Source organism: Notamacropus eugenii, chromosome 4 (genome assembly GCF_028372415.1).
Source record: "Notamacropus eugenii isolate mMacEug1 chromosome 4, mMacEug1.pri_v2, whole genome shotgun sequence".
NCBI classification, from domain to species: domain Eukaryota; kingdom Metazoa; phylum Chordata; class Mammalia; order Diprotodontia; family Macropodidae; genus Notamacropus; species Notamacropus eugenii.
This window is the reverse complement of record NC_092875.1, coordinates 121,207,173-121,233,276: the sequence shown is the minus strand read 5'-3', so window position 1 is coordinate 121,233,276 and position 26,104 is coordinate 121,207,173. Positions and strand designations below refer to the sequence as shown.

The following is a 26,104-nucleotide window of genomic DNA, read 5'->3' as shown; positions in this document are numbered from 1 at the left end:
GGGTCCAATGACAAGATATAGATCAAGACAGTTGGAGATGGCCCCCATTTATCATTATACCTTCTCCCAGAACACTGGAATCAGGGAAGCAGAAGGGGTCTTAGAGATTAGCCAGTCCAAAACACCCAGATGAGAAGAGAGGTGATCTCATTTATCAGAGGGGTAATCTCATCTATCCAAGGCCACTCCTAGTAAAGGGCAAAGTCAGGATTTAAATCCAGGTCTTCCAACCACCAAATCCAGTGTTCTTTCCACTCTAGTGAGATGCCCAGGGCTCTAAGCATAATGGCCACTTAATAAACATCTACTGACTGTCCAATGAATCAGCCCATTAATACCTGTCAGTGACAGCTGGATTTGTAACAAAGGCCCGGGGGCTCTGGACTCAGAGATTGCCAGGCAAGTTGTGCAATAAGAGTTTGAAAGCAGGACTTGCTGCAAGTTTGGAGGAACAAGACAGAGGAGAGGAAATCATTCCATTACTAACGCTGACAGAGAAATGAAGACAGATTCACCCCTTTGCCCGCTGGGTAGGGTGTATGCCCTTTATTTGCAGATAAGGAAATCACTTGGCTCCAGATTTACGATCTGGAGCATTGTTTAAATGCATTGCTTAAATTCACTTCCTGGACCTGTGTGTGAGAGGGTTGCACGTCAGTACGTTCACCTGCAAGCCCTAGGAGTTTGTCTGCTCCCAGGCCACACATACATGCTAATTTTCAGCCCCTCCTTTTCTTCTTTCACTCCTGCCTGATCCTGCCTGGCCCCCACAGTGAACTCCAGAACTCTCTTTGCATGGGACCCAGTTGGAGAGTTTCAGTCTCCTTTGTCAAACCCTCAGCCTTTTGAGGAAAAATCTCGTTCTCTAAGTTAGAAGAATGCACAGGTCAAGACCCATGGGCAAGATCAAGAAACGCCTTCAAGAGGTTAAGAACCAATGGAGCCCGTTGGCCAAGGTTGATTTCAATCACAGTGAAAGTGCCAGGTTGGCCATGGATGCCCTTCTGGATGGTGGCCCAGAGTCATACCAGAATGCCTTGAGCAAAGAAGGGGAGGTGGACTTCCTGTCCTCTGTGGAAGCTCAGTATATTCAGGACAATGCCAAGATGCCCTATTGCACCAAGGAACCCCCCTTGGAGGGAGAGCCGGGTCTGAAGGTGAATGACTGCAGTTCTCTCCAGTCTGGTACCTATTTCCCCATGTTGTCTGAGGGCAGTGAGCCAGCCCTGCTACAGAGCTGGAGTGAGGCTGAGAAGCCTTACCTGAAGGAGAAGTCCAGTGCCACCGTGTACTTCCAGACAGACAAGCACAACAACATCAGAGACCTTATCCGCCGCTGCATCAGCAGGACCAGTCAGGTAGACAGGAGCCCAAGGGGGCCGGGCAGGGAGGCCAAGGACAGGGTATGGGGCTGGGGCTTAAAACTGGTGTCAGGTCCACTTCATACAGAACCCTGCTGATGCCTGCAGCTTCAGTCTCTTGCTATCAGTTCAGCTTGGTCTCTGACTGCTGAGGCTTCTCCTGGTAAGCTGTTCTCTTGACCTGATAAAGTATAAACTTCTGAGGGCAGGAATAGTTTCTTTTTTTTTTTTTTTTAAATTTCCTGTGCCTGGCACACAGTAGACACTTGTTTAATTGGTCTTAGTTGGTTGACTAGCCTAGGGGTCCTCCCTTTGTTTAATGGGGTAGCAGTAAAAGAATGCCACTACAAAAGCACTACAAATCAAATCTGTAGTACTTTGGACGCCCACAAAATACTTTATACGTATTGTACAATTTGACCCTCACAGTAGCCTTTGAGGGAGGCGCTGTGAATAGGAACATCCTCGATTTCTGACTGGAAGGGACTTTGGCAGTAACAGAGGCAAGGCAGGAGCTAAGGCCCCAGGGGAAGTGACTTGCACAAGGTCACACAGAAAGTAAGTGACAGAGGCAGGATTCTAACCCAGGTCCTCTGATGCCAAATCCAATATTCTTTCCATTGTGTGACAGGAAGCCGAGGCCCTGTGATTTACAGCTCATAGGATTTGAAACGTAGAGGAGAACCTTAGAGATCATTATTACAAACCCCATGTTTTACAGATGAGAAAACTAAGTCCTGGAGAAATTAAAGTCATATACCTAGTAAGTAGCAGAACCTGCACTTAGACCCAGGTCCTCTGAGTCTTTTTCAGGATAACACACTAGAGATTCAGATTAGAAAAATTATCCTTTTATGCTGAGTTAGTCCAAAGCCACATTCCCCCAAATTGTGGCTGGGATGTAAGAGCAGGTCTTGGATCCCAGAAGACCTGGGTTCAGTTTTGCCTCTGTCACTGAATGACTGTGTGACCCTGGGCAATTCACTTAAATTCTCTGGACCTCAGTTTCCCCATCTTTAGAATGGGGATAATGATGGCATCTGTTTCCCAGCATTGTTGCGATGATCAACTGAGACAGTATTTGTAAGGTGTTTTGCAAACCCTAAAGTGCTATACAAACGCTAGCTACAATTATGAGGTATCCACACTTGAGCAAGTCACTTCACTTCCCTAGCCTTAGTTTCCCCCAAAATAGAGAGGTTAATACTTGTGATACCTCACAGTCCTCGTGAAGATGAGGAGAGAGGATTGAAAGCACTTTGTCCACCTTACAGAAACATCAGCTGTTATTTATATATACACACATATGCATATACACACACGTGTGCATATGTGTATACAAGATATATGCATATACACATAACAGTGCACTTAAATACATATACATACATGCACATACATATAACACATACATATACACCTATAGACTCATACATGGATGTGCATATAACACACACATGTACACATGTACACATAAAACACATATAAACACACGCATATGTGCACATACACATACCTATACAACGTAAAAATATAGACATACACATGCATAGACATATATGTCTATGTCTCTCTCTCTCTCTCTCTGTATATATATATATATATATATATATATATATATATATATATATATATATATATATATATATATACACCTATACGTGTGTGTGTCTGTACTAAACCCTCTGAAGACCCAAAAGAATAACTGCTCTGATGGTGGCATTTCAAGACACCATGACAGGCAGGGGGGATGTCACTTGAGAAAAGTCATCCCTCTCAAATCACTAGACATCAGCAGCTGCTCACTGCTGGGGCCAGGTATGCACCCTGCCCTGTGCCCCGACATCCTGTCTATGGAATTAGTGATGTCAAGGTGACTGTCAGCTCCTTAAGGCAGGGACTGTCTTTTGTCTCTTTTTTTTGTATCCCTGATGCTTAGCATAGTGCCTGGCACATCCATAGTAGATGCTTAATGTTTACTGATTGATGGTTGTCCTTCCACATAAATCTAAACGAATATGATTCTGGAGAGAGTCAAAAGACAATCATTTCACTGGGTCCATTCGTGAAATATGTTTGTCCTTTTTAAAAAGGATGGGTCATTCTACATGTCTTTGCCTTTCCCTCCTGACTTTGTCCTTTGCCTGTCTGTGTGTCTCTGCTAACACTGGTGTAGAAATTGGTTTTAGGACTGGAAGGAGCCTTAGAAATCTTCTGGTCTGAGCCCCGCCCTTTAAATGATTGAATGAGGTTTACAGTAACTCCTGGGAAGCAGATTTGCTTCTTTGTCCCTTACGATGGTCTTTACAGATTGGTTTCTATGCTGAGGTAGGTCAGTCTTAGGTCTGAGCTCTCTCTCAGGGCAAATATTTGAAACCATTAAGGTCCTTCAGTTTTCTCATCTGTAAAATGGGTACCAAAGTACCTAAATCAGAAGGCTGCTGGGAGGCTCAAATGAGATCAAGTTGGGTTTTGCCAACCTTAAAATGCAATATAAAAGTCAGTTATTTGTTCATTATTAGAGAAGCTAGCTTAGAGGATCTGGAGGGGCGGGGGAATGGTAATGGAAGGTGGCTATTTGGCTTGTCAAGGCACCATAGTTTATCTCAGCTGTGTCTTATGTTTCTGTGACCATACAATTCGGTGCTGATGGATGAATACAAGAGTGATTCACTTGGGAGAATCTGGACCTGGGAGTCAAGAGGCTGACCTGAGGTTTGAGCTCTGGCTGTCACTAACTTTCTTGTATAACCTTGACCAAGTGCTTTAACCTTTCAAGGGCTCAGTTTCCTCATCTGTAAAATGGGGACTAAAAATCTTGTGGCACTGTGGGTGGTGATGAGAGAAGTACCTTAGGGAGACTTAGGCTCAGTAGGAGGACTTAGCAAACTGGATTTGGAGACCCAGGACCTGACTTTGAATAATGGCTCTGCTAATTATCATTCTTTAAGATTTGCAAATAATTTTACAGAAATGATAAAATTTTTTCCTCACAACAACTCTGCCAAGCAAAGCCATGCTTTTCAAAAGTGAGCTTTTCCTGATTTCTCTTCCTTACAGCTCCCAACCTGAACCTACTAGTGTTTGTAAAAGCAAGTACCCCGGCATACACAGGAGGGACTACTTCTTAGATCTGCTTTTCTGAAAGGAAAGGCAACTTTTGAGGGGTTAACAATCACTTTCACCAAGCACATATATATCATTCATCTAGTTCAGGGGGAAAAAGTCAGCACCCTGAACTTCAGAGAAACTACAAAGAAATAATCAACAACAGACAGGGCTTCCAATGGTCTTAGCATAAGCAATGCATACATCACAGATCAACGGACAGATCCAACTGTCTAACCATTACATACATACAGTTACCAGAGAAAGAAGCACCAACATCTGGGTTTTCAAAACTGGGGGGCTTCTGAGAGGCTTCCCAGAGTCTCATTTGGCCAAACAAACACTTCCAATGAGGAAGCCCCAAAGTAAAACCTCACCTCAGGGTATTTATACATTTTCAGAGCCAGAGGCCATCACAACCCTTAAGAACCCGTGCCTCATTAGAAAATTAACATAAGTTGTGGGCCTCCCCTAATCAAGCTTCCCTTAATGGGCAGGCCCATTAATGGGTGGGGAAGATCTTTAACTCTCTGATTGACATTGCAGTATCTTACCCTCTAAGCTGGTTTTCCTTCTACTCTATCACAGCATGTATCTTTATATAAATTTGTTAAGCTCCTTGATGGCAGGGATGGTTTTTTTTCTTCTTTCCATCCCCAGCTCTTTCTTGTTGTCCAGTTGTTTTCAGCCATGCCCAACTCTTCATGACCCCATGTGGGGTTTTCTTGACAAAGATACTGAAGTGGTTTGGAGCTCATTTTGCAGATGAGGAAACTGAGGCCCACAGGGTTAAATGACTTGCCCAGGGTCACACAGCTAGTTAGTGCTGAGGTCAGATTTGAACTCATGAAGATGAGTCTTCCTGACTCCAGGTCAGTTATGCCACCTTGCTGCCCTATCCCTAGCTCTCAGGTCTTGATAAATGCTTATTGATCCATTGATAGGTGCTATCATTATCCCCATTTTACTAGTGAGGAAACTGAGGCTCCCAGAAATTAGCTTGTTTTCACAGGTTGCAGAGTTAGTGTCTCAGGTAGAATTTTAACCCATGCCTTCCTGACTCCAAGTGAAGTGCTTTGACCACTACATTACCCTAGGCAAGTCTGTACCTATCTAGGTCTCAGTTTCCTGGTCTGTTGGATGAGTGGAGTAGACAACCTTCCAATTTTAAATCTCTGTGGTGGCCTATCACTGGAGGTGTTCAAATGGAGACTGATTGGCCACTTTGGGGTAATGCTGTGGAGGTAATTCTTGTTTAAGTTAGATCACATGAGGTCCTCCCAAATCTTCAATTCTGTGGAATAGAAGCATGGAATAGGGACTAGGAGCTGTGACTTCATCAGTTCGGGGGACTCCCAGGTGAGGAACCTCCCTCCACCAATGTAACTTCTTTGCAGCTCACAGCCTTAGAGAGCTGCCTAGGCCCTGTGGGAAGCCCTGGGAATACAGACGGAGGCAAACAATAGTCCCTGCCCTCAGGAGGTTCACAGTCTAAGGAAGGGGGGAAGGGGGGGCAATGATATATAAACAATCATGTATACTCAAGGGAAATACAGGATAAATTGGGGACAGTCCCAGAGGGAAGGATCAGAACAGGGGATTAGCTGGGATGTGAAAGAAGTCAGGGAATCCAAAAGGAAGAGATGAGGAGGGAGAACATCACAGTAAAGAGGGGCAGCCACATAAAATGCCCAGAGTCAGGAGGTGGAATGTGATTTGCTCCATGTCACTCTGGGTCACAGAACCAGAGGCCAGATTGGAACCCAGGTCTTCCTGATTCCCAAGCAGGTTCTTTCCACTCAGCAGCCACAATCCTCAAATGCTCTAGAAATGTAAGTCATTCTTATTGCTGTGCTCCCAAGGGCTGGCAGCATGGTATCAATACCAATCACTCAAAAAGCCCTGAATCCAGGTCTTCGGGCAGACCCTCCCTCTTCCTTACTGCGCTCCAACAAAAAGGGACTTTCTGCCCCCTGGGAAGACCTCTGAGGGGGCACCTATGGGCAGAAGAAGGGGCCCTTCTCTGTCTGACCCAAAGGCCAGTTGTGACTGCCCCTTGAACTTACCCAGAGCCTTGTTTATCTGGTCCCCTTGCACACTGTAACCCAGACACATCGACTGGCCTCCTGGCTAGTCCCTCATCTGCCAACTCCAGGAGTTTCCCCCTGCTGTCTCCCCACGGCCAGAACACTCTCCCTGCCCATTTCTGGGCTTCCTTCCAGCCTCAACTAAAAGCCCTCCTTCTGCAGCCAGCCTTTCCCAGCCTACCTTAACCTTAATGTCTCCGCTTTGCCATTACCCCCAGTTCATTCCAGGGGCATCATTTCTCCAGAGCTGCTCTCATGCTGCGCTCCTGTGCTCTAGTCAGCAAGGCCTGTCTTCTTGCCTTTCTTTGTATACCCAACTCTTAGCAGAATGTCTGGCTCCCAGCAGGCATTTCATAAATGCTTGTTGCCTTGACGACAGGAAGCAGGACCTCTGGTCACCTAGAGGGCAGAATCAGAGGGCACAGTCATGAGTGGGAAAACGTCCTGGAACCAGCTTTCTTCTGTCACAGCCGCAGAGCATTGCTGAGCTGGCATCGGCCTGGTGCCAACTGCCCAAGGGCAACTCAGCCAGGAGGTTACAAAATACCTCAGAGGAAACTAATGGAATCTTATGAATAATCTGTTGAGCTCTTAAAGAGCAATGGTGTCTTTGACGAGCAGAAGGCAAGGCCAGAGAGCCCCCATACCTACAGAAGAGCCAGATCCTCAAAGTGCCAGAAGGGCAAGGTTCCATGGGGAGATTCCTGGGAATTAGAAAGCACCCACACACATATCCCAAGTCCCCTTCCTGGTCTGAAGTACGCACCTCCTTGGCCTCAAGTAATACCAACTGATTCAAGTGTGTGTGGGGCATAATAATGAGAACTTTCATTTTTATTTTTTTAATCATATTTTTCCTTAACTACATGGGGTGTTTTGGGTGTTGTGTTTTCTTTTGCTAAGCAATTGGTTTTAAATGACTTGGAAGTCTGTAGTTAGGAAGCCCTGAGTTCAAATTGAGTCTCAAACCCTTTCCATGCTGTATGACCCTGGGCAAGTCTTAAACTTTAACCCTTTTTGCCTCATCTGTAAGATGAGCTGAAGAAAGAAATGGCAAACCACTCCAGTATCTCGGCCAAGAAAACCTCAGAGGGGGTCAGGGAGAGTTGGACATGACCGAAATGACTGGGCAACAAAAGAAAATACACACTGTGTGTGTACCTTTTAATGTCCTTCACAATGTAGCCCTAACTTACCTTTTAACTTTATTTTACAGGGTGTTCTAAAAGTGTTGGAGCCATTTTAAGCCTTAATGGGTTAAAGATTTTTAGGACATCTTGTATGTTAACTCTCCTTCCCTCCCTCCACAGTTGCACCAAAATGACCTTCTTACATGTCTTTGCCCAGAGAATTTCCTAAGTTTCAAATCCCCTCCCACCTCATCTCTGCCTTTTAGTAATCAATGCCCTATTTATGATTTATGAGACTTTTCCTGATCCCTCTGGCTATTAGTGCCATCCTCCTTCTCTCCCCACCCTAATTATCAAGTGTTTATTGTTATCCATTTTGTTTCTTGCATTTGAACCTATCATCCCTCCCATAGAACGTCTTGATGTTGTCCTGTGTGTGCCTACCAACGTATCCTTGCCTGTGATTGGTTGTCATTTCTTACAAAGTGAGTTCTGCCCTTCTGCCCCTACCTGTATGCATGGTCTATGCAGGGGTAGGGAACCTTCCGCCTTGAGGCCACATGCGGCCCTCTAGGTCCTTGAATGTGACCCTTTAACTGAATCCATACTTCACAGAACAAATCCTCTTAATAAAAGGATTTATTCTGAAAAACTTGGACTCCATCCAAAGGCTGCACCCAAGGACCTACAAGGCCACATGTGGCATTGAGGCTGCAGGTTTCCCAATGTTCTCTTCTACATTCTTGTCCTTTGACATGGTTTTCATTTTTGACACTGACCCCTACAGAGGCAGCAGAGCAGTGCCAATGAAAAACATGCCCCAGAACAGGAGGAAGAAAGTTGGAGGATACGCAAAAGAGACAAGGGGAGAAGGGAAGGGGAGGTAGAAAAGGAGGAGCTCCAGGGGAAGCTGGAGAGGGCGTGGAGAAGTAGACGGGCATCAGCAACTGCCCCAATGGCATTGGCAGTGTCAGCTCAGACTTAACCCAACCGGACCACTTCTGCTCCCTCCAGAAGCAGCCAATGAGTCCATTTCTGACATAACAAGGAAATCAAATGCAATCAGGAGGTACCTGGGGAGTCTTCAGTTTGGGGTCCCATGAATCCCATAACGGTGATGTTTTCGTGGTTGGTTATCTGGCAACAAACTGTCCCCCATCCATCTCCCAGGGCCTTCTCCCAGGTATGTCCAACTCATGTTGCAGAGACTCCCTAAAACAGTTATTCCAATATTAACAGAGCTTGAAGGTTTACAATCTCATTTGATCCTCATAACAACCCTAGGAAGTCAGTGCTATTATTACTCCCATTTACCAATAAAGCAATGGAAATGAAATGACTTGTCCAGGGTCACCTGGTAAGTATCTGAGGCCGAATTGGAACTTAGGTCTTATGGACTACAGGCTCCAGGCTCCATCCACGGCAATGCTGGTAGCATGGGCTGAGTGTTATTTCAAGCCACCTACCACTCTTCTCTTATACAGAATTAAAACTCCTTCTTCCTCCATTCATTAGTTACCACGTTATCAACTTGTTTAATTTTGAACTAGTCAACCTTCACTAGGTGTCTTCTATCTGTATATGTCCCTGGATCTGCTGGGGTTGCCAACAACTTCCATCAGGTGAACATGTTTAGGTGACATCACTGGTGGAGTATTCACCCTTAGTCTTGAGTCATGGTCATAAAAATCATCATTGTTTTAGTTGTATGGACACAATGAACATATGTTAAACAGAGAAGTTATAACTTTTAAAAAATGCCTTTGCATACATCAACAGAGAGAATTTATATACCTCTAAGGTTCACAAAGCTCTTATGCACACATATACATATGTGTGTACGTATAATTATATACATTTATATATTTAGATGTGTATATATATTTATATATCTATATGTACATATACATTTGTATGTACATTATATATACATGTGTACATATATTTATATACATTTATATAATTAGATGTGTATATATACATATACATTTGCATTTGTACATGTATATATACATTTACGTGTGTGTATACACACACATTTATTATCTCATTTGATCCTCACCAACAACTCTGAGAGGGGATGGTTTATCTTTATCTTGCAGATGAGTAAACTGAGGCAGACCAGGGGTAAGTGAAGTATCTGAGGCAGGAGGATTTGAAGTCAGTCTCTCTGACTGAAGCCCAGTGCTCTATCCAGCACCCTCCCAAGCTGCCTCTGACATTACCTAGGTAACTTGAGCCAATTCATTTCTTGATTTCTCTGAGCTTGTCTTCTTTGCAGCAAAAGAGAAATAGTAAACCTTGTATTCTCTACCTCCCAAGACTGTTGTGAAACAAGTATTTCAGGGAAACCATGAAGCACTCCAAATGGGGGCAGCATTTTGAGGGGGCTAGGGGGTGAGTTGGACCTGGAGTCAGGTAGACCCATGTTCAAATCCTGTCTTAGACACTGGATGTGTGACCCTGGGCAAGTCACTTACCTCCTCTAAGCCTCAGTTCCTCATCTGTAAAATGGGGATAATCATAGCCCTACCTACCTGGGTTGTTGTGAGAATTAAATGAGAGAATATAAAGAGTTTTGCAAACCTTGGAGCTATATAAATGCTAGCTATGGAGATATCTCTTTCCTGTGTGCAATAATACCACTCAATAATCCTACCATGTATTTAGGGCAAGTCTAATATCCCTTTTTATAGATGGAGAAGTTAGAAGACCTGCCCAACATCACACAATTAATAGCAGAGCTAAGGTCAAAATTCAATTCTGTTTAATTCAATAACCATTTATTAAACCCCTAATATATGTTAAGCATGGTACTAGGTTTATATTAAGAAAACAATAAAACAGTCTTTGATCCCAAGGAGCTTCTTGCCCTCCCCGCACCTCCAACCCTAACTAAGGAGAAATACATACACAGATAAATAAATACACAATGTATGCAATCAATCAATTCATATTTATTAAGTACCTACTATGTACCAGGCACTGGGGATAAAGGCAGTCCCTGCCTTCAAGGAGCTCTGGTTTAAGTGTGAATGGGCACTACCAAATGCCCCTGAGCCTTTCCCCATTTCGATACATTTAGCCATCAAAGTAATTTTCTTGAAATGTAGGTGTAACTATGTCAGTCTCCTGCTCTCCACGCCCATTCAATAAACAGTGGTTCCCTATCACCTCCAGGATAAAATACAAAAATTGTCTGACATTCAAAGCACTTCATAACCTAGTCTTCTCCTGCCTTTCCAGACTTTCTCACACCTTTCTCCCTTGTCCATTCTCTTCAGTCCAATGGCACTGACCTCCTGGCTGTTCCATGGAACCAGGCACTCCATCTTTGGGCTCCAGGAATTCTCTCTGGCTCTCCCCCCATGCCTGGAGTATGCTCTCTCACCTGCTCTGACCACTGACTTCCCTGGCTTCCTTCAAATTCCAACTAAAATCCCACCTTCTATGGGTAACTTTTCCCAGTTCCCCTGAACTCCAGTGCCTTCCCTCTGTTAATTTCCTAGTTACCTTGTATATAGCTTGGTATATATGTATGTGTGTGTTTGTATGTATGTAAGTATTTGTCTGCCTATTGTCTCCTCCATCAGATGGAGGAAGGCAGGGATTGTCTTCTGCTTATTTTTGTATCCCTAGCCTTAGCACAGTTCCTGACACGTAGTAGGGGTTTAATAAGTGCTAATGACTGATGGACTGATTCCGAAGAGCCTCTTCTCCTTGGATAGGGAGGCAGTGGACTGTCACAGGAAAAGCAGTGCACTTGGTCTCACAAGATGTTGAGTTCAAGTCCTGATGGTCATTTATTTACACATTAGGCAAGTGACTTAGCTTCTCTGGGCTTCAGTCTCCTCATCTGTAAAATGGAAATAATTAATAATAATGATAACTACTCTACCTTCCAGGATTGTGTGAGAATTATGCAATCATATATTTGAATTTGAATAAATGCAATTTAAATAAATGTTGGTAAACTTTACAGCACAAACTGTGCCTCCCTTCACTTATGGCTCCTGTTTCTGCCTTGGCCTTTATAGGCTTCCTCCTTTAGATTTAGAGGTGGAAGGAATCTCAGGGTTCCTCTAGTCCAGCCTCTTCAGGGTAAACTGAGACTCAGAAAGGCTAAGAGATTTGCCCACAGTCACACAGCTTCTAGGTATCTGAGGCAGAATTAGAACCCAGATTTTTTTTGACGCCAAGTTCAGCATTCTAGCCACTATACCACCACATCTCTCCAAATTTAGAGCGTAAACCCCTTAGAAAAGGGTTAGGCCCAGGAAAGGAGGGACCTAAGGAGTCCCCAATGGCCTAGGATTCTAAATGTCCAATAACCAAGTCTGGGCTGTTCCTTCTCTGTGCCATCTCACCAACCACAAGCTAAAGGCAAAGGAGATAAGGATTTGAATAACCCCATTTGTGTTCTCAGCTCTTTCTGTGGGCTAATGGGGCTTGGGATCAGAAAATATTTTTGCACAGACAGATCCTGTTTGGTTCCAGTAGAATATTCTAGGGTCAATTTGGGACCATTTTGGCGCTGGGCTCCTTTAGACATACCATAATCCAGGCCCATAGGGACCATCTAGCCTAACCCCATTTTACAAATGAGACAAAACTGACTGCCAACGCAATGGAAAAGCCAGGAAGTGTGAGGCCTAGGTCCTGTTGAGCAATGTGGTGTGGGTGGGGAAAAGGGAAGGTCAGAAGAGGTGAAAGAGTCCTTTTAGCTTTGTGCACTATAAATGTGGGCTATCATTAGGCTATTATTCCTCACCTTGACATCTACCTTGAGTTATATTCACCTGGGAAAAGTGGAGAGAAATCCCAATAATCTGGAAACCCGTCTGCATGAGCCCCATGGCACATAGTGGCTCTATGGGCCACTTTTCCAAATCTGTACGATTCTAACAGATCCCTGGAGTTCATGACTGACTGGGACACTTGTGTTTGTTGTTGCTCCTATAGCCATCATTCCAGCCTGCTCTCTGAGCAGATCCTAGCTTGACTTAGAAAGCTCTATCATTTTTCCAAGAGAAAGCTACTTTCTTCATCCAGTATTCTCCTAGAAGCCCCTCCCTTCCTGACTTCATTCCCTTCCTTCTTCCCTCCCTTCCTTCTTTTCTTCCTCCCTCCCCTTTCCCCTTCTGTAATGTTAATGGGATTTAAGATCTTCCCTGCACATTAAAAGGTCTCACATGGAGACCATTAAGGGGAACTTGCTTTGGGGAGGCTTGATTAAAGGAAGGCTTTCATACCTTTTGCTAATTTCTAATCAGGCACTGAGTCATACTCTGAGTTGGTATTTTACTTTGTGGGTTCTCTTATCAGAAGGATCTTTTCTTTCCCTGGTCGAGACCCTGAGTAGCCATATGTTCAGACCCCTGACTGCTCAGATCATAAAGGCTCTCCAGATCCAGGGATGTATGTAAGGTGTATAGCAATATCGCTTTGATTCAGGAAGTCAGAGCCCTGCCTGTTGGTCTTTATCTCTCTGCTTGTTTTTTCTCTGCCTGTATTTTCTCTGAAGTTCAGGGTGCTGACTTTTTCCCTGAACTAGTGAATGTAAAGAAGATTGTTGACTCCTTAAAAGTTGCTTTTCCTTAAGAAACACAGTTCCAAAAACTTGTGACAATAGCAGGTCATCCTGGGTATGCTAGGGAGCTTGCTGTTATATCTCCCTCCCTCCCTCCTTCCCTTTTTCCCTCCCTCTTTCCCTTTCTTCCTCCTTCTCCTTTCTCCCTTCCTTCTTTCCTTCCTCCCTTCTTTCTTTCCTCCTTCCCTTCCCCCCTCCCTCCTTCCTTTCTTTCCTTCCTTCCTTCCCTCTCTCCCTTATTTCTTTCACTTTTTGTCACTTTATTGTACTTTTGTCATCTGTAAAATGAAAGGAAATTGGACTAATGAACTCCAAGGTCCCTTCTAGTTCTAAATTTATGATCCTATAATCCCATCTATCCCCTAGGTATTATCAGATTGGGTGTGGCTGCTGTTTTTCCATCTTTGCTGTCCCAGCTTCTACTGCAGGGGTTTGCACAACTTAGGAGCTGCTTAGTAAATGGCTGTTGAATTAAATTAAGTTGAATGATGTTGTTGGGGAAGGAGTCTCTCCAGTCCTCTCTGCATTGGGACCCCAGCTAGACCAGGCCTACCCCAAACCCAACAAAATTGACCGAAACCAGAACCAGTGCAGAACTGCAATAAGGCAAACGTCCTACCCTGAGTCCTCTAGTGAGGGGTCTTGTCTGCCCTGACCCAGGTCCTGGTCATCCTAATGGATGTATTCACGGATACAGAGATCTTCTGTGATGTGCTGGAGGCTGCCAACAAACGGGGTGTATTTGTCTGCGTGCTCCTTGACCAGTGTGGTGTGAAGCTCTTTCGAGAGATGTGTGACAAGGCTGAAATCCTAGACAGTCATCTGAAGGTAGGAAGGGCCTCAAAAGGGGCCTGCTGGCTCTGAACCTTCAATACTCTGTCCCCTGAAAGGGAGCATTCCAGGGTCAGACATGGGTTCCAAAAAAAGGAAAAAAAACTAAGAAAGAAACAATGCAGATAGCCCTGCATTGAAGGATCTTCTCCTTGAATAAAACAGGTCCTCTCTCTGTTGAAGATTTATTTTTGCAGTTACAGTGAAAATCAACAGTAACTGTTTCTCTTTCCCTCCCAGCTTGATTTAGTTATTTTTTTTCTTTTGCTCCTTAAAGGGGCCATTCCTTGACTACTTCTTAAAGAGGCCTATTCGCTGAATGGGTGCTACCTCACCCTCAATGAGTACCTCAATAGGCCTTAGCCTAAAAAGGCCAAGGTCTCCCATTGCATCCTGGGCTGTCTCCAGTCATCCTGATGAATATCTGGTCACTGGATCCAGATGGCTCTGGAGGAGAAGTGAGGCTGGTGACCTGCACAGCCCTCCCTCACTCAAAACAAAGTCAAGTGCAAGTCATGCCATTCTTTCTCTGATGGCATGGTCTTCTTTGAAAATGAAGGACGAATACAATATTTTTGCAGTCAACAATCAGTAGGGGACCCTCTTACATTTTTTCTTGGGAGCCCCGAATATAAATTTGCATGGTTCGCTGCATGTAGTAGGTGCTCAATAAATGTTTCTTGAATGAATAGCCAAATGCCATCAATGAATGTTACAGAAATATTTGTTGGATATTTAGAGGAGCCCTCAAAAAATGGGTATATTACAGAAATGTACCCCTCTTCTCCAAAGGAACTTGTTTGGTAAAATGTCTTGGTGACTTCACAGGCCAAGTGAGTTCTGGTACACTCATCATCTTGAGAGAATCAATGGTCATTCAACAAACCATCCATCTATCCATTCATTTGTTCACCAAGCATTTATAAAGGTACTAAAGGTACTACTTTGCACAAGGAATCATGATCCTCATACCCAGCATATAGTTGATAAGACTTGGAACTATTTCCTCAAAATTTCTCTTTCCTACACCCTCAAATTTTGACTTAATACCAGTTATTTAGAAGCCATAGAAGGCATTAAAGCAATCATACATTATTATGTCTGGAAGAATTTGGATATAAACTGAGGTCTCCTGACTCCTCAAGCAGGGCTCTTTCCATTACATCAAGTTTGCTTGACAAATGGTATCCTAATCTTATAAATTTTATAGAAAGATTAGAGGAAGGAAAAAAAGACCCTGGCAGAGACTTTATCAATAATTAACTCCAACTTCTTCACTTTAAAAATGAGGAAATTGAGGCCTAAATTCACATAGTGACTTGCCCAAGGTCTCGCCACTAGCTATTGGTGGTTACTTTCTTAGCCTTTCTAGTGTTTCAGGTACAATGCCAGGAAATAGTAGGCGATTAGAGTTGGACAGTGGTCACACTCAGGATGTGAAGTTGTGTCCTGTCATGTATCTAGGACATTCTTCCCCACTACACATGGACCACAGTGTGGTTCCCAGGTGCCAGACTAGACACAATAATAATAAGGAGCATTTCTAAGCGCTCTAAGATTTGCAAAGCACTTTTCAGATATTAACTCTTGATCCTCACAACATCTTAAGGAGGTAGACACTTTTATTATTCCCATTGTACAGATGAAAAAACTGAGACAGGCAGGGTATAAGTAACCTGCCCAGGATAATACAGCTAATAAGCATCTGAAGCAGGATTTGAACTCAGGTCTATGCTGACTCCAGCTCTAGCATCCTGCCCACCATACCCCTTGGCTACCTGCTTCAATGATGTGATCTCTAATGCCCTTTAAATTTGACTTTTTATTAAAATTAGGATATTTGAGAACATCTAGTTCAACCTCCTCAGAGAGTCACAGAATCTCCAAACTGGAAAGCATCCTCCCCAGTAACCTACCATCCAGTCTTTGCTTAAAGACCTCCGGGGATAGTGAACTCACTACCTTAGGAGGCAGCCCATTCCATCTTTGGATAGCTCTGACATTAAGCCTAAATCAAATTCTATCCATTGCTCCTCCTTCTGTCCTGGGGGTCAATCAGTACAAATTTAAGTCTTTTGCTGGTAAGACAGGCTTTAAATTCCTGAAGGGAGCTATCATGTGCCCCCTCCCAAGTCTCCTTGAGTTAAAATTTAGCCTGAAGCTTCTTCTCCAGCTAATTATCCCAATGCCTTTCATTCAATCCTTACCTAGCATGAACTTGGGGCCCTATCTGGATGTTCTCTGGACATTCTCCAGATGACTAATGCTCTTTATAAGATGTCATAGCTGAAATTGAACACTAAAAGAAACTGAGCCCCCAGGAAGTGAAGCTATTTCCCCAAACTCAAATAGACAGTAAAAGGGAGAGCTTGTATTCACACCCATCCCCTCTAATTTCACATCTGGTGTTCTTTCCACTACATCATTTGGTGGCTTTTAGATTTGAGATTTTCATGAGAACTAAGGGATCATTCAATTATATCTTGAAATTCCTTCTAACAGAACATTTCAGTTCGGAGCGTGGAAGGAGAAACCTACTGTGCCAAGTCTGGCAAGAAGTTCTCAGGACAAATCCAGGAAAAGTTCATCATCTCTGATTGGAGATATGTCCTCACTGGATCATACAGGTGAGACCTATTACCTAGCATCCTCATCTTCTGTTGGGGGGTGAACCAGTGATGAGCCCAAACACACATTGAGCTAGGGGGACCAAGAAGCAGAAGCCAAAGGGAAGAGCATTCCTGGCATGGATGGCAAGTTGTGTACAGGGAACAGAAAGTAAGCCAGTTTTGCTAGAACAGGGAGTGCATGAGGGGGAGGAAGGTGAAATCAGTCTGTAAGGCTTACCTGGAGCCAGGTTGTAAAGGACTTTAAATGCCAAACAGAAGAGTTTTTATTTGATCCTAGAGGCGATAGGGAGCCATTGGAGCTTCTAGAGCAGGGGAGTGTCATAGTCAGACCTGAGCTTTAGGAATATCAGTTTGGCAGCTTTATGGAAGCTTGATGAAAGCACAATTGGGGGGCTACTACAGTAGTCTCAGGGAAGGAAGATGAGGGTCTGAACTAGGGTGGGAGCATGCCTCTTTAATCACTGCCTCTCTCCCTCTAGTTTTCAAAAATTTCCTTATTTATCGGCTCCTTCCTTGCTCTCTACAAACATACGCAGATTTTCTCCTTCATTTGGCTCTCCTCAAACTATGTTTCTAACTCTCTCTTCCCTTTCATAGCCAAACTCCTAGAAAAAGCTTCCTATAGTCTTTGGGACAACTGCCTCACTTCCCACTCTTTTCTATCAAATCTTTGTAACATCAGGCTTCCAACTCTGCTATTCATCTCAAACAGTTCCATCCAAGGTCTTCAATGTCCTTTACTTAGTCCTTATCCTTTCTGATCACCCTGTAGTACTTGGCTCTGTTGGTTTCCCTTTCCTCCTATATTCTCTCTCATTTCATGCTCCGAGGAAAAGAAACAAAATCATTCTGAGTCATGGCCACTTCTTAGGGTCAGTTCTACCCCTTAGTCAATTGCCCATAATTGTGACTGACTTAAGCGAAATATATATTAAGCATTCACTGTATGCTCAGTCTCATGGAAATTAAAAAAAAAAAACAACCAGCCATATGACCTAGTCCTTGACCTCAAGGAGTGTGCTGTCTAGAGACCCTCAGCACATACAGGACATAACTGGGAAAAAAATGCTACAAAGAAGTAACTGAGCATCAGATTGTGAGATACAGACTAGAATTTTAGTGAATGGATAATCATTGTGGGTCAGGGTTTAACAGGAAAGGAAGAGGATAACCTTGAACAGGAGAAGGAACATGAACCCAAACCATGAGATCTCCACGCCTATATCAGCTTGGCTTGGACAACTGGAAATGTTCCATTTTCCCTCTTAAGCCCTTTTATTTGCCCCACCTGTAAACCACCTGTCGAGATGGGATCATTGATAAGAAGGTCCTGGGACTACTGACACATTAGGGCATTATGGCAGATGCCAGCACTCATTTTCCCAAGTTGGACCCATAAAGAAGACCACAGCAGTAGGATGAAGTGACTCCTTAAGATGGTGGGAGGAGGGCCCTGGGGGCTCAGGCCAGGTAGGCTGCCAGGGAGATGAAGAGACAAAGTCACAAGCAGGGCCAGCCTCTACAAGTAGTGGCTGTTGTTACAAATCAGATGACAATCTTTTTCATGTGTTTTGCATAGAGAAGACTGGAAATACACATCCCACATTAAAAAACAACACAAACCCAGTCAGGGACAGCAGTCAGCCAGTATTTCCTGGGCCCCTTCTGTAGGGCCAGGTCTATGCTGGGCTTGGGAGCAGATAGAGAAGGTCTATAAACAGAGACCCCACCCTGCCAGGCTACGTTCTGGCTGGAGAAAGGAATCTTTCACGATGAAATGGATGCCAAGGATGTGAGACAGTATAGAAAAGTGCTGGACTTGGCAGTGGCCCTGGTGAGTGTGGAGAAGTTCCAACATGGCGCTCCATGTTGTTGTTGTTGTTGTTCAGTCATGTCTGAACCTTCAGGACCCCCTCTGGGGTGTTCTTGGCAAAGATACCGGAGGGCTTTGTCACATCCTCCCCAGCTTATTGTACAGATGAGGACACTGAGGCGAGCAGGGTGAAGTGACTTGCCCAGGGTCACACAGCTAGTAAGCATCTGAGGCCAGATCTGAACTCAGGAAGATGAGTCTTTCTGACTCCAGGCTCAACACTCTATCCAGCCAGCACCACCTAACTGCCCTACACAACCCTGGGAAGGAAGTGCTATTACTATCATCCCCGTTCTGCATATGAGGAAACTGAGATAGAGGTTACATGATTTCCCCAGAGTCACACTGCTAGTGCTTCTAGTAGGGTCTGAGGTCACAACTGAACTCACAAGTCCAGTGCTCTTAGCTATGGTGCTGCCTCGCCACCATTTTGCTCAAGGCCAGTCCTGGGTTAAAGAAATAACATCACAGAAAATGTTGAAAGGTCAAAGAGGAGACATCAAGAAAACAGGAGACCAAGTAAAGAACAGTTTCTGCTCAGTGACTCCCCCTCCCTTCCCGCAAAGACCCTGTTCCAACTGCCATGTGCAGTTCAAACTAACAGTTGGAATTGGAATTCAAAATTCTGTTGACTGGTCCTAACGGAGCCGGAATTCTCTGGTCTGTAGCTGCTACTTGTGAATCTGGGTCAGAGTCATTCCTACTCAGTGACCAGAGGGCACCCATCTTGCTATTCAAGCATTTTGGTTTCACTGAGACCTAAAAGGCATTTTGCTCTGGATTTATTTTCTCTTCATTTTCATCATCCCTGGTGTATTTTAAGGGGAAATGGAATCCACATGTTTCTAATTTATAGGCACTTCACTCATCTCAAATGCATCTGGGAAGGTCTCTAACCAAAGGGCCCTCATGTGGTGGTCCCTCTGCCTTTTTCTGCCTTTTGTTCATTTAGTGGAGATCAAGAAATGGTGAATCTTCATCACCTCAAAAGGTGGCAACTGCAGGAGGAAGCCTGCAAACTGGGAGATCTGCACTCAACCCAAACTTGATCCGAGCATTTCCTGGGCCCATATTTCTAAGACTGAAGGGAGTGGGCCTGTCCCTTGAGGTTGTGAGACTGAACCCAGGCACGGTCCAAATAGCTAATTTTGAAGTGAGCGTAACAGCAGAAAGAAACATGGGACAAAGAAAATCTTTCTCTCTGCAGATTCCCTTTCCAAATCCTTATTTCTATGCAAATGTTTTCCTCTTGGGACTCCAACCTTCTCTCTTGGCTAGGGAGAAGAGAGGGAGCCTGGGTCCAGCTGGAAAAACTTGACATTTATTGTGACTCAGGAAAGAAATAAACAATCAAGTGATCCTTCCCTCTCCCTTCCTCCCCTCCTCAGGAATTCTTACATCCCAGAAATATGACATGGGGATCAAATCTAGAATGCTTTACTCATTACTAGACCAAAGTTGCTGAATTCTTTTTGAAAATTATTTTTTCCTTGCCCAATATTTCTTAATACCAGAGCTTTGCCTCAAAGTTAGCAATTAGGCAAATGCTTTCAAGAAACTTTTGCAAGTTCCTGAGACAGACTAAGGGCTGTGGCATGAAAGTCTAGAGTGAAGTGATCCTAATGGAAAGAAATACAAATTCCCAAACCCAGCCCACCAAGATGGGGTGAGAGGTTTCCCCCGAGGCCTGGGAACACTGAGATTTGGAAATGCACTAATGAAATGATGTGGAGATAAAAGGCTAAATACAAGTTCCCACTATCATCAAGCATAATGAAGGGCAGTGATCCGAGGTGATTTCAGCATGAGGAAGCCCAGCTGCAGCCCCAGTTTCATATGGATTTATGATTCTCCTCCTCTTCAGTGCCTGGGGGCTCCCTTTCCTCCCCTCCCCTCTCTTTCCCTCCCACCCAGAGCTGTTTATAAAAGACTTAGGGCGAAGGGATTGTTTCATGGAAATTCAAGTTGGGTCTACTCTGGGATGCACAGGGGTCTGCCAGATCTGCTTCTCACACAGGGGCAGAATCTTTAAAAGACTTTGCTCTGTGTGGGCTCCACTCAAGTGGAAACACATTGTAGGCTGATTTCTGCCCCCTCCCTCACATTCCCCCGTCTTTTAGGGAAATCGACAGGCCTCAAACCCATGGGTGAGATGGGGGATGTCCTGCCCACACATGTGAAGACTTCCTGAGGCAGAATGAGTAGAAGAGAACAATTTGTCCCAAGGATCAAGAAGGCAGCTGAGGGAAGTACTGTGGGGTGCTAAGGGATTCATCAGCCATTGAAGATACTAAGGTCAACCACTGCACCCTGGGCCATCACCAACTGTCCTGACTTTTGTCTTGTCACTGGACTTCTTTGACTCTGGAAGAGAGAGTGAGGCTGACAACTTTGTGCAACCTTGCCTCACTTAAATCCAATTCACTTTCAAGTCAAGAAACCACCTCATGTCACTGGTCCTCTTCAAAAAATGAAGGACGAACAACAACTCAGGCTTGAGGTGCTTCTTTAGGGAAGGTGATTCTTGATGGACTCCCTTTATATTAAACTCGTCAAATATCCATTTCCCTCCCTCCCCACTAGGTCATGGGGTCAGGCTTTTCATTTGAACCCTCAAATGACTTTTGTTCCAAAGAGGACAGTTGTGGGAATCTTTGTCTGTGGATTTGTTTTGAAATTCCCAGTGGAAGATCTAGGGGCACCATCTTTAGAAGAATAAATCCTCAGCCCATGCTTGAAAAGGAGAAGCATGTTTGATTTTGTTACTGCTGATTCTCATCAGGGTAATTGTTGCTGTGGTTATAATCTCTGGCAGCAGTAGTAACAACAGCTCTTTGGAATAAGACATGAATCTAGCTGACAAACCTTATTAGCCACACAATGGCCCACTGGCTTTACCCATTACGGGGAACCAGATATTATCTTAGATTCACAAACCACCACTGTTTCAAGAGATTTGTTTCCAGTCTGGCCATGGCCAAATTATCCTTCACCAACATGAGCTTCCCTGTCTTTAACTTTAGGATGATCTTCACAAAGGTCATTGCATCCTTGAAACATATAAATTGGGTCAGCAGTTAATGGAAAGACTTGGAGTTGAGAAGACCTGAATTCAAAACCTACTTGTTACTTATCAGCAGTTTGACCATAGCCAAGACATTTAACCTCTCTCTGCCTATTTTCTTATCTGTAAAATGGGGATAATAATAGCACCTACCTTCCAGGGTCTTTTGAAAGACAAAATGAGATACTTGTGAAGTCTTATTCAAATCTTAAAACACTATATACATGCTAGCAATCATTATTAGAAAATCGCTAAAATGAAGCACTTACTTAAAATAAAAATCACAGATATGATCATTTAACAAATTATGTCAACCCCGTTCTCTGTTCTCCCTTTCCATTCTCCCCCCACCCCACACAAGGGAACCCAGAAAACTGCAGATAGAAGACTGGATCTTGGCAAGAATGCCCTTTTTAAGCTAGACACAGAGGGATGAGGATGAAGGCATCTTTGCCTAAGGAGGAGTGAAGATACATGGATAGGGGTTTGGAAGCGGGACGAAAGCCGCTTGAAGTCTTATTTTTACTATCATGATTAAGGACTCTTTCAATAAACTCCTAAAGAACCTAAGAACATAAATAATATCACCGATAGCCCACCCAGCAGTCTTTCTCTGACCATGGCAGCAAAGGATGGTTCCTTTCCAAACCAGATGGGAGCTAACCTCAAAGACTGGGGCGACCCCTAGCCACATACAAGGTCTCAGAGTTAATTTTAAATGAACTAGGGAGATGCCATAGTCTTCCAGGTAAAATATAAACTCCTTTAAGGTCAGGGATTGTGTCCTTCCATTGTTGTATCCCTAGCCCCTAGGAAGATACCTGGCATAGTGTAGGCATTGAATATTTGTTTAAATATCTTTTGGCATATTAGCTGTTTAGGCTGTGGCGCTTTTTAAGTTTTTTAAGAGGGAGAATATTTAGGATGTTCTCTCTCCTAAGCCCTGAGGACATGGGAAACCCCCTTCATCATACATATGTATGTATGTATGTATATACATATACATGAGAAGGTTTGATCAGTCATCAAAGGCATCTGTCTTGGCTTGTTAAATGAAACAAGGCCATGGAATAACCTCCTCTACTCTGGCAGGCTTTAGACACACCTAGTTCAATAATGGAGTGTGGGTCAAGAACTGGATGTTCCAAATGGCCTAGGAAGACTAAATTTAAAATACAAGAAAGAACATTAGAATTCTAGTGATTTTTTTTAACTTTCTACTATATATACAACCTTCTTCATATTCCTTTTCCTAGATTTAGAGCTGAAAGGGAAATTAAAGGCCAGTTACTACCACCTCTCACTTTTTTTTGGTATATTTTAAATATAACACAATAGCAACCAAACTGCCCTGTTTGTCTTGGTTTGCTTCTGAACTTTGCTCTGTTCTTTTCTTAAAGTTTTATTCATGCTCCTTAAGTTTCTTCCTTAGGGCAGAGGGCATCTCTATCACTACCTAAAAACCTCTGCCACCCAAAGAGAAGACTGTGACAAATATAACTGGGTAAAACAAATGGATGCATTGGCTGTATCTGAAAATATGTGTCTTATTCTCTATCTATTCTCTCCATCACCTTTCTGCCAAGAGCTAGGAAACATGCTACATCATGAGCCTCCCAAAGTCCTAACTGGTCACTGCATTGATTAGAGTTCTGAAGTCTTTCAAGTTTTCAGCTTCAATATGAGAGTCATCCAAACAGTTCTGGTTCTGCTCACCCTGCTCTGCTCTTGTGCTTGTACAAGCCTTTCCAGGTTTCTTGGAAACAGCCTCTTTTGTAATTTCTTATGGCATAATACTATTCCATTACATCCAATCCTCTCACTTTACACATGAGGAAACTGAGGCTCAAATGACTTGTCCACAGTCAGTGGTGAAGGGCATAAGCAGGACTCCAAAACGATCCCTACAGCGTACCATCCCAGTGCTGTCAGGAAGTAACTAGCCAATCATCATCTGGAACATGTGTTGTGGATTTCTAGGTTGATGCTAAATAGTAATAGCTAACTTTTATACAGTGGTTTAAGGTCTGCAAAGTGCTTTACATCCTTTGATTTGATTTCCACCATAGCTCCATGAGCTAGGTGGTATTAGCCCCATTTTATAGAGGAAGAAATTGAGTCTGAAAGAGGATAGGTGATCTGCCCAGGTTGTAAGGCAGGATCTGACTCCAAGCCTAATGTCTTACAGCTTCAGCCTAGGATCAGCACTGCACTGGGATCCTGCTCCCCTTTTCCCCTGATTTGACCTGATGGAACCGGAGAACAGAGTGTGGCTCAAAACTGTGGTGATAGTGAGGGTAGAAGTCTGGTAATAGTAGTAATGCAAGTTTAGCTCACCTGACCTTTTAAAGATTTTTAAAGGCTCATCTCCATCTTCCCCTAGCAAGCAGGCTGAGGGAAAGGAAAGGAAAGGAGAGAGGGAGAAAGAAAGGGAAGGAAGAAGGAAGGGAGAAATGGAGGTACAGAAGTAAGAAAGGAGGAGGAAGGAAGGAAGGGAGGGAGGGAGGGAGTCATTTTGCTTGGCTCCTACAGATTGAGTTAAAGAGCTCTCACATAATAGGAAGTCATAAAAATGTACTCTTGGGTAAGGTACCTAGTACCCTCTGTCTGGATTTAAATATAACCTTTTTAAAAACACTGCCATGGAAATCTACAGCATTTAAATGGGGAGGTGTGAACCTGTTCCTTTTTCAAACAGAAGGACAAACAAGCTGACTTCTGAGTGAGATCCTCCCTTTTCTTCCCAACCACCCTCCTCACTTGGGAGGCCAAGATCTTCTTCCACAGTCATTTTACCACCTCCCAGGGAGAGTGAGTAACTGCATTCTGGAAACACTTTGTTTCTTTTGTATCCATTGGGTCTTGTGTCACCTGGTACTGCCCCTGCCAGGTGACAAGGTGAAAGGGGAGGGAGGGCAGATATTTACAGATCAGGGGACGAAAATGTCAAGGAGGTCATCCAGGGGGGTAAGGAGGCTGGGCTTAGAGTCCCACCTGACTCTTCCTGCCCAAAGCTGTCTTCAAGGTACGTCGTGTGGTTAGTCTTGGGCTGAGGACCAGGAAGCCAGAGAAGACACAGCCAACATGTTTTTCTCTGATACTGTAACTGCAACAGCTGAAACTATTTTCCGAGGCCACCCCCCCCCCCCCTCCGCCCCAACCCCTTATGTAAGGTGGGACTGAACTGATAGAAATGGGAGGGCCACTTCATGGAAAGGTTGACTGACAACCCTCAAGCCTGGCCTTCTTCTTGCCAGTCTGTGAGGTTAGTTCTAAAATCCAGCAATGTTTGCTGATTCAGAGCTGCCTCTCCCTCCCACTCCCACACTGTCTCACAAACTTTTTTGTTCTCTCTGTCTCTGTCTCTCTTTCTCTTACCTTCTAGTTTCTCATGGCTCTGTGGCCAAGTCCACCGAAACTTCCTCTCCAAGTTCACAGGCCAGGCCGTGGAGCTGTTTGAGGAGGAGTTCCGCCACCTGTACTCTTCCTCTAAACCTGTGATGGGCCAGCAATCCCCTGGGCTGGTCAGGCCCCTCCAGCTGAGGGGAGGGTCCAAGCTCCCTCAGGACAGCTTCACTGAAAGCAGCTGTCCATCTAGTGACCACACAACCTCTGAACCCTTCAGCAACCCATCTACAAGCAGCAATCCCCACCACCAGTCTCATGCTGTATCTTCAGGGCCAAGTAGCCCCTCCACTCCAACCCCTCCACTTCCCAGGGTCCATTCCTTCCAGAATGGAAGGAATTATGTCCCCTGGGCACCTCAGTCTCCCCAGGCCAGCTACCAGTCAAGGCATTTTGTCACTGACTGCCCTATGGGCCTCTACAGCAATCTCAATGTCTACAGTAGGCCTGGAAGGCTGCGACTAGAGGAGTTGGGTCTAGGGGCCAGGCTAGCTCCTGGGTGGAGACCCTTTTCCAAACTTCACCAGGTGTCTGAATAGTCCCCTGAATACCAACTAGGGTGGGGACTGAGTTCTCCTGTATTCCTGGTAGTAGGACATTCTTCTTTTGGCCCTATATTCCCAGGCCTTGGACCCTACCTGAAAGGCTAATGGGATCTGATAAAGCCTTCAATGGAGGTATTACCTTGGGAAAAAGTTCCTGCAGAGATTTAATGACTCTCAGACAAATTCACCTCCAACCCCCTTACTCTCCCTTGGTCCCTGGCATTGCTTGATAGTCCCAATTCAGATGTGCTAAGCATATTCCAGGCCTCAGTTTGATTCAACAAACATTTATTGAAAACCCCCAGACCCTGAGACCACCACCGAGGTTGCAAAGACAAAAATAGTGAAAATCACCTCTGACCTCCCAGGGCTTATGTTTCCTGGGAGGGTTTGTTTTGAGGATGGGAGGTGATACACCACTTGATAATGGTGGAATTGGTCTCCTGCCCCCAGCTGCCCTATGACTGTCCAATCCTGAGC

At 44.3% G+C, this 26,104-nt stretch overlaps 1 protein-coding gene and 1 long non-coding RNA gene across 4 annotated transcripts in view; one reads left to right on the top strand and one right to left on the bottom strand.

Moving 5' to 3' along the window:
• The first annotated feature begins 788 nt into the window (after positions 1-788).
• FAM83A (family with sequence similarity 83 member A) overlaps positions 789-26,104 on the top strand; it is a 41,159-nt gene continuing 15,843 nt past the window's right edge. Inside the window, exons 1-4 of one of the 3 annotated variants that reach the window (XM_072603165.1) lie at positions 789-1,358; positions 13,937-14,104; positions 16,610-16,734; positions 25,060-25,716. In XM_072603165.1, coding sequence (XP_072459266.1) covers positions 879-1,358; positions 13,937-14,104; positions 16,610-16,734; positions 25,060-25,618 — 1,332 coding nt within the window. In that variant the 5' untranslated portion in view covers positions 789-878 and the 3' untranslated portion in view covers positions 25,619-25,716. Of the gene's footprint in view, positions 1,359-13,936; positions 14,105-16,609; positions 16,735-20,730; positions 20,861-25,059; positions 25,717-26,104 lie in introns of those variants that run through there. The other 2 variants (XM_072603167.1, XM_072603166.1) reach the window with 2 other exon arrangements.
• On the bottom strand, positions 10,624-13,982 carry LOC140500545 (uncharacterized). The gene is made up of 2 exons (XR_011965783.1): positions 13,896-13,982; positions 10,624-11,542 (listed from the first exon to the last, which is right to left on the bottom strand). It is a non-coding gene; the product is annotated as an uncharacterized lncRNA (long non-coding RNA).